This window comes from Salvelinus namaycush, chromosome 19 (assembly GCF_016432855.1).
Source record: "Salvelinus namaycush isolate Seneca chromosome 19, SaNama_1.0, whole genome shotgun sequence".
Classification (NCBI taxonomy): domain Eukaryota; kingdom Metazoa; phylum Chordata; class Actinopteri; order Salmoniformes; family Salmonidae; genus Salvelinus; species Salvelinus namaycush.
The window spans coordinates 18,428,729-18,437,798 of record NC_052325.1 but is presented as its reverse complement, the minus strand read 5'-3'; the positions used below and the strand labels follow the sequence as shown (position 1 = coordinate 18,437,798).

The window sequence follows — 9,070 nt, the reverse complement described above, 5'->3', positions numbered from 1 at the left end:
AGTCAGTGCTTGGACACTATCTATCTATCTATCTATCTATCTATCTATCTATCTATCTATCTATCTATCTATCTATCTATCTATCTATCTATCTATCTATCTATCTATCTATCTATCTATCTATCTATCTATCTATCTATCTATCTATCTATCTATCTATCTATACGCAGCATTAAAAAAAATACACCAGATAAAAGATGGAGAAAAAAAGTACTAGGAATGGAAATATCAACAAACAATTGACCAAAAGTACTTTCTAAATAGTCTCTAGTTCCATAAGGGTTGTTGTTTTTTCTTAATTTGTCTTGTTGACATAGGGTGGGGTAGGCAGCTCCATCAGGCGGTGAGTATGAAGCTGCTGCAGGATGGGGGGGGGGGGTGTCTGGGCATCTGGGCTGGGGTTGACGAGAGGCCTGGGACAGGGTGAGGGAGCCTGGGTGGTTGAACTGAAGGCAAGATGGGAAGAGGGTGTCCAGGGCCTGAGATGGACGGGAGACAGGTTGGGTTCAGGGTGTCCAGGGCCTGGAATGGACGAGAGGCAGGTTGGGTTCAGGGTGTTCAGGGCCTGGAATGGACGGGAGGCAGGTTGGGTTCAGGGTGTTCAGGGCCTGGAATAGACGGGAGGCAGGTTGGGTTCAGGGTGTTCAGGGCCTGGAATAGACGAGAGGCAGGTTGGGTTCAGGGTGTTCAGGGCCTGGAATGGACGGGAGGCAGGTTGGGTTCAGGGTGTTCAGGGCCTGGAATAGACGGGAGGCAGGTTGGGTTCAGGGTGTTCAGGGCCTGGAATGGACGGGAGGCAGGTTCGGTTCAGGGTGTTCAGGGCCTGGAATAGACGGGAGGCAGGTTGGGTTCAGGGTGTTCAGGGCCTGGAATGGACGGGAGGCAGGTTGGGTTCAGGGTGTTCAGGGCCTGGAATAGACAGAAGGCAGGGTGGGGTCAGGTTGTCCATGGCCTGGGATGGATGGGAGGCATGGTGGGGTCAGGGTGTCCATGGCCTGGGATGGATGGGAGGCATGGTGGGGTGAGGGTGTTTGAAATGGACCGCATGGCAGGTAGCAGAGAAGGGTAGAGGCTGGATAGAGAAAGTGTCCGGGGGGCAGAGTGGGGTTGAGGCAGAGTGGGGTTGAGGCAGAGTGGGGTTGAGGCAGGGTGGGGTTGAGGCAGGGTGGGGTTTAGGCAGGGTTGAGGCAGAGATTTGTGTGGGCTGTTCGGTACCCGAGGCTGGGGATGGACTGGAGGGAGATTGGAGGCTGGGTGGAGGCATGATGAGGGAACTTGGGCTGGACTAGAAGCAAGTGAGGGAGTCCAAGGCTTGGGGTCAGGTTGAACTTGAGGCAAGTTGAGGGGGTCAGGACTGGAGGCAGGGGGAAGGTGTCCGGAGCTGGGGTGGACTGGAGGTAGGGTGAAGGTGTCCCGGGGCTTGGGTGGACTGGAGGCAGGGGGAAGGTGTCCGGGGCTGGGGTGGACTGGAGGCAGGGGGAAGGTCAAGAGATCCGGTGCCTGGGCTGAGGGGGTCAAGGCGCTCACAAGCCCTGCTTGGCCAGGGCGGCGGTGACGTCTTCAGCTAGAGTGGCTAGCTGTGGAGACTCCAGCAAGTTGATGCTGCCAGAGGAGGACAGGTGGCTGTCGCGGTGGGGGGACACCGTCCCTGACATGCACATTTCCGGAGACTGGGTCACAATAATCTCCGCCCCATGGTCCACCCGGGCCTTGGCCGTATCACGGAACAACAGCTTGTGGCTTTCGATCTATAGGGAGTTAGGGTGGGTGAGATAGGCGAGGGGTACACACACAGGTGGGTGATACATACACACACAGGTGGAGGATACACACAGGTGGGTGATACATACACACACAAACGTCATATGGATGGTTGGAGGGGTGCTAACCTTGGAGGAGACTGTCTGAGACTGATGTCCAACTGATCAGGGCTGCATCCCAAATGGCATCTTATTCCCTTTATCGACCACTACTTTTGACCAGGGCACATGGGGCCCATTAAAGGGAATAGGCGGTCATTTGGGATGCAAGCAATCTTCGTTGTGATGAGTTTACAGTATGATGGAACTTACCATAATGTGGCCTCCACCAGGGGTGTGGTGTGCATTATCCAGGGAACCCACCTTGGGCTGGGCCTTGTCTTTAAAGTCCAGCTTCACACTCTCGATGCGCACGTTACCTCCCCCTAGTGGATTGGAGTGGAGGGAGAGGGTAGAGAGAGAGGAGAGGAAGTAGAGAGACTTCAAGAACGGAATGTATTATCCTCCCATTCATTTGTTCCAATACATCATTATAACTTATTATCAATAATTAGTCAAACTGATTATATGACAGACTAGGCAGACCCTTATTCCTTATCAGGAGCCTCATTAGCTGTTGCCATGACTACAGTTAGTCTTCCTGGGGTCCATACCCTGCAGATATATCTGTAGTTTAATATGTAATGTAAAAGTTGCTTCGGAAATTGATCGTTACCTCTAGGATGCAGGGTGAGTGTCGCAGTGTGAATTTATTATTGGACAGAAGCTGATAATCAGTATGACCACGAGGTGGCGCTGTAGGACTCTGACACAGTAGTCAGTCACCACTATCTCAGAGCAGGGGGGATTTTTCCGCATCACACATTAGATCCTCTCACTGTGTGGAAGAATCCCAAATGGCACCGTCCCTATAGTGCACACATTTTGACTATAGCCCATACCCATAGTTCTCTGGTCAAAAGTAGTGCATTATACAGGGAATAGGATTATGATTGAGATCAATTTTGAGCCTTTTTACACAACTAGTTTGAAACCGTTGTCGAAGAGACGTCTTGCCCTCGACGACACATATTTTTGTAGTGTAAAGAGACATAGCTGCAGCTGGAATCAGATTGCCAAGGCACCTCCGTATACACAGTCTACAGGTAGAGCGGGTAGGTTACCTGGCCGGTGGCGGATGTTGTCCAGCGATCCACACTTGGAGGTCACGTGACTCAGGTCAATCTTCTTGGTCTGAATCTGCACCTGTGGGTATGATCTGTGTTAGTTTTCCTAGTCTGGTCATTTCTACCCATTAACCCATTGTCCAACCAAGGAGGATCAAGAGGCTGAGAACCACCATCTCCTGTCTCTGACAGAACCAAGAGCCATTTGGCTATGGCTGGCCTGGACCTTTTCAGTCGACTAGCTAAGTAACAGTGATTTAGAGGAGTATACTATGGATAGAGACGACACGTTTGGCTTGACCTCCAATAAAAAGAAGAAAAACAGGGTTTTGAGAGTCATTACCTCAGAATCATGGTGTGTTGCTCTCCACAATCCTAGCAATATCTACTTCTAATATCAAGTACAACACCTGCTGTTATTATGCCTAATGAGAACCCTCTGGTTCACTTATGAAGGTCTGAAAAGACAATCAAATCACACATTCAGAATAGCCATAGATTATTAGCCAATAAAAATACACATTCAGAATATTAGCCAGGGAATATTAGCCAATAAAAATACACATTCCGAATTAGCGAGAAAGAGAGAAAGACAGAAGGAATAAAGTATACAAACAACCAACAGGAATAACAACTGCAGAATGAGTGAGTGAGTGAGTGAATTAGTGAGTGATTTATCCTGAAAAATAAACCAACTATATCTTGATTGTATAAGTATTCAACCCCCTGTCAATACATGTTAGAATCACCTTTGGCAGCTGTGAGTCTTTCTGGGTCTCTAAGAGCTTAGCACACCTGGATTGCACAATATTTGCACATTATTCTTTAAAATAAATTCTTCAATCTCTGTCAAGTTGGTTGTTGATCATTGTTAGACAGCCATTTTCAAGTCTTGCCATAGATTCTCAAGCCGATTTAAGTCAAAACTGTAACTAGGCCACTCAGGAACATTCAATGTCGTCTTGGTAAGCAACTCCAGGGTACATTTGGCCTTGTGTTTTAGGTTATTGTCCTAGAGGAAAGGTGAATTTGTCTCCCAGTGTCTGGTGTAAAGCAGACTGAACCAGGTTTTCCTCTAAGACTTTGCCTGTGCTTAGCTCTATTCCGTGTTTTTTTTTAAATATGAAGAGTGGTACTCAATGATGTGCTAGATTTGCCCAAACATAATGTTTTGTATTCAGGACATACAGTTAATTTATTTTCCACATTATTTGCAGTTTTATTTTAGTGCGTTATTGCAAACAGGATGTTTAGGTAAATGTTATTCTGTACAGGCTTCCTTCTTTCACTCTGTCAATTAGGTTAGTATTGTGGAGTAACTACAATGTTGTTGATCCATCCTCAGTTTTCTCCTTTCACAGTCATTAAACTCTGTAACTGTTTTCTTTGCGAGGCATTGGAAAACCTCCCTGGTCTTTGTGGTTGAATCTGTGTTTGAAATTCACTGCACGGCTGAGGGTCCTTACAGATAATTGTATCTGTGGGGTACAGAGATGAGGCAGTCACTCAAAAAGAATGTTAAACCTTATTATTGCACACAGAGTGAATCCATGCAACTTATTATGTGAATAGTTAAGCACATGGTTACTCCTCAACTTATTTAGGCTTGCCATAACAAAGGGGTTGAATGCTTATTGACTCAAGACATTTCAGCATCTCATTTTTAATTTTTGAAAAAAAAATATACAAATATAATTCCACTTTAACATTATGGGGTATTGTGTGTAGGCCACAGACACAACATTTCAATTTAATCCATTTTAAATTCAGGCTGCAACACAACTAAATTGAAAAAGTCAAGGGGTGTGAATACTTTCTGAAGGCACTGTATATGCGTGTTGCAACAGTATCTGCTAGAAACTATACCCTCCCTAACCATGCAGAATGCTAGTGAACATGTTGAGAAAGACAGAGCTGTGGTTTGTGTCAGTGACTAATCTATCCATCAATCCATCTATCATTTAATTTTCACAAGTGGGGTTTGAGAGAGAGGGAGGTGAGAGAGATAGCCAATGTTCAAGTTCAACCCTTTCCCCTCCAAGAAACAGAAAGCAGAACCATAAAGGAGCTAGTCTGTTCCCAGATCTGTTTGTGCTCTTTCCAACTCCATTGCTTTTACTGTCAAGCCAAACAGTCTGGTATGACAATTCCATAAGGAGTTGGCAGAGAGAAGGGCACCCAGGCTATAGCAGAGGTGGTGTCAATGCCAAGTGGAACCAAGTGAGAAGGTGAACACAGGTCGCATCTCAAATGGCACCCTATTCCCTATGGGCCTTGGTAAAAAGTAGTAAACTAAATAGGGAATAGAGTGTAATTTGAGCGTTGTACAATACATAGCCTTGGACTGGGATAGGAACCATGCAGTCCCCAGTCCTGCATCTCCCTGGAACTCTGACTGGTGAGTGAGTGAGTGAGTGAGTGAGTGAGTGAGTGAGTGAGTGAGTGAGTGAGTGAGTGAGTGAGTGAGTGAGTGAGTGAGTGAGTGAGTGAGTGAGTGAGTGAGTGAGTGAGTGAGTGAGTGAGTGAGTGAGTGAGTGAGTGAGTGAGTGAGTGTGAGAGAGAGAGAGAGAGAGAGAGAGAGAGAGAGAGAGAGAGAGAGAGAAAGAAAGAAAGAAAGAAAGAAAGAAAGAAAGAAAGAAAGAAAGAAAGAAAGAAAGAAAGAAAGAAAGAAAGAAAGAAAGAAAGAAAGAAAGAAAGAAAGAGAGGAGGCGTGTGTATGAGAGAGAGAGAGAGAGAGAGAGAAAGAAAGAGAGAGAGAGAGAGAGTGAGAGAAAGGGAGAGAGATGAGGTGTGAGTGTGTGTGTGTGTGAGAGAGAGAGACAGAAAAAGACAGAGAAAAGAAGGACGAAGAAGAGGAGGAGGAAGAATGTGTGTGAGAGAAAGGGGTACCATACCAAAAAGAAAGAGAGGAGTGTGTGTGAGAGAGAGAGGGGTGGAGGAGAGACGTCAAGTGTATTAGGGATAAAAGACTCACACTTCCCCCTCCCGCAGCATACTGTCTTTTGTCCAGGGAGCCACACCTAGACTGAACATGGCTAAAGTCCAGTTTAACACTGGGAATAAGCACCTGTAGGAGTCGGAGATAGTTTATATAACGTTTATATCATGTTTATATTTATAGAAGTGAAGGTGAGGGGCGGGAGAGGGATTGGGTTTGTGACACAGAGCTTCATCCAGACGACTCGACAAACAGCTTCCCTGACCTCTAACCTCTGACCTCTCAACACATCAGGGCATAACATTAGTACCAGAGTTTGGTATTGAAATCAATTTCAATTCAGTCAATCGTCAAAAAAAAAATCTGTTTAATTTCTCCTCCAATGGGTTTTGAGAAGGACAAGAGGAGAAAGGATGTGTTGAGTATGCAATTGAGATGACACGGTGACCTTCTTGCCTTGTGTCTAGAGCGGAGCAAGCTAGTCGTGATCCTCAAGAGTTAGGATAAACATAGATATAAACTCAGCAAAAAAAGAAACATCCCTTTTCAGGACCCTGTCGTTCAAAGATAATTCGTAAAAATCCAAATAACTTCACAGATCTTCATTGCAAAGGGTTTAAACACTGTTTCCCATGCTTGTTCAATGAACCATAAACAATGAATGAACATGCACCTGTGGAATGGTCATTAAGACACTAACAGCTTACAGACGGTAGGCAATTAAGGTCACAGTTCTGAAAACTTAGGACACTAAAGAGGCCTTTTGACTGACTCTGAAAAACACAAAAAAAAGATGCCCAGGGTCCCTGCTCATCTGCGTGAACGTGCCTTAGGCATGCTGCAAGGAGGCATGAGGACTGCAGATGTGGCCAGGGCAATAAATTGCAAAGTCCGTACTGTGAGACGCCTAAGACAGTGCTACAGGGAGACAGGACGGACAGCTGATCGTCCTCGCAGTGGCAGAACACGTGTAACAACACCTGCACAGGATCGGTACATCCGAACATCACACCTGCGGGACAGGTACAGGATGGCAACAACAACTGCCCGGGTTATACCAGGAATGCATAATCCCTCCATCAGTGTTCAGACTGTCCAACAATAGGCTGAGAGAGGCTAGACTGAGGGCTTGTAGGCCTGTTGTAAGGGAGGTCCTCAACAAACATCACCGGAAACAACGTCGCCTATGGGCACATCCCAACGTCGCTGGACCAGAGAGGCGTGGCAAAAAGTGCTCTTTTTTACCTTTATTTAACTAGGCAAGTCAGTTAAGAACAAATTCTTATTTTCAATGACGGCCTAGGAACAGTGGGTTAACTACCTTGTTCAGGAGCAGAATGACAGATTTATACCTTGTCAGCTCAGGGATTCGATCTTGCAACCTTTCGGTTACTTGTCCAACGCTCTCACCACTAGGCTACCTGCCACGTCTTCACTGATGAGTCACGGTTTTGTCTGACCAGGGGTGTTGGTCGGATTAGCGTTTATTGTCGAATGGAATGAGCGTTACGCTGAGACCTGTACTCTGAAGCGGGATCGATTTAGAGGTGGAGGGTCCGTCATGGTCTGGGGCGGTGTGTCACAGCATCATCGGACTGAGCTCGTTGTCATTGCTGGCAATCACTGTGCGTTACAGGGAAGACATCCTCCTTCCTCATGTGGTACCCTTCCTGCAGGCTCATCCTGACATGACCCTCCAGCATGACAATGCCACCAGCCATACTGCTCATTCTGTTCGTGATTTCCTGCAAGACAGGAATATCAGTGTTCTGACATGGCCAGCGAAGAGCCCGGATCTCAATCCCATTGAGCACGTCTGGGACCTGTTGGATCAGAGGGTGAGGGCTAGGGCCATTCCCCCCAGAAATGTCCGTGAACTTGCAGGTGCCTTGGTGGAAGAGTGGGGTAACATCTCACAGCAAGAACTGGCAAATCTGGTGCAGTCCACGAGGAGGAGACGGACTGCAGTACTTAATGCAGCTGGTGGCCACACCAGATACTGACTGTTACTTTTGATTTTGACCACCCCCCTTTGTTCAGGGACACATTATTCAATTTCTGTTAGTCACATGTCTGTGGAACTTGTTCAGTTTATGTCTCAGTTGTTGAATCTTGTTATGTTCATACAAATATTTACACATGTTAAGTTTGCTGAAAATAAACGCAGTTGACAGTGAGAGGACATTTTGCTAAGTTTACAATGACTAGAACAGGGAAAGCCCCTCGGAGCACAGCAATTGACTTGAATGGGGATGGATCTAGTGAATCTAATGTAACATCCCCTGACATGCTGTATGTACTGCATGCCTGTCAACAGGGAGATAGGGTGCTGAATCTGCCAGGACTACTCAGGCAGTCTTTTCCAGAGATTGTATCTTCTGTTCATCTCAAATGGCACCCTATTCCCTATATAGTACACTACTTTTGACCAGAGCCCTATGGGTCCTGGTCAAAAGTAGTGTACTATTTAGGGGAATAGGGTGCCATTCGGGATGCAGCCATAGACTGTGAATATGGGATGTAAACTAGAATGGCTAAGGGACAGGATTTCTTTCTAAAACAATCACGGTGATTGGGCCAGGGCCTGCTGTAGCTGTAAGGAGACAAAGTAAGTTTGATTGAGACACAAACATAAAATAGCAGGATTGGTCGCGCTGCAAAGTATAAAACATCTTAATACATTTATAACGCTCGACATGCAGAGAGTGGGGAAGAAAATCAAAAGGAAAGTCACAGGCCAGCAGATAGCACAGAGCGAAAGATAACCTGTGAGCAGTGGATTGAAGTGGTTTTAAGTGGTGAGAAAGAAAGAATGAGAGAAAGAACAGAGCAAGAAGAGAGAGATAGGCAGAGGTCATCTGGTTGGAGGTCACTGCTGGAGCTTCACAGAAAAACAACAAGTAGAAAACATTCTTCTTCCCACTGCATTTCTCTCCCAACAACACAAACATTTTGATAAATCCCATCATGTTGTACTTCTCTATACACCATGTACAGTATGCTTTTAACACACATACTTATACATATGCATATTCTCTATAAGCCTACGCCATTGTAAGGCCACTACTGTGAAGAATAGTTGTTTTAATGCATCTCTATAGAACATGTTTGAAACTTCCATGTTGTGTTCCATGTCATAACAGGTACAGGGAGGTACAAATGATTGTTTGAGTATGTGAACTCTGAATGGAAGATACATACAGTAA

General features: G+C 45.9%; 1 protein-coding gene across 1 annotated transcript in view; it reads right to left on the bottom strand.

Moving 5' to 3' along the window:
- Positions 1-144: 144 nt before the first annotated feature.
- The window catches only part of LOC120063923 (microtubule-associated protein 2-like), a 112,468-nt gene continuing 103,542 nt past the window's right edge, over positions 145-9,070 (bottom strand). The window contains exons 16-18 of the mRNA XM_039014233.1: positions 2,924-3,005; positions 2,073-2,185; positions 145-1,748 (exon numbers count right to left, since the gene is read on the bottom strand). Coding sequence (XP_038870161.1) covers positions 1,524-1,748; positions 2,073-2,185; positions 2,924-3,005 — 420 coding nt within the window. The 3' untranslated portion in view covers positions 145-1,523. The remainder of the gene's footprint in view (positions 1,749-2,072; positions 2,186-2,923; positions 3,006-9,070) is intronic.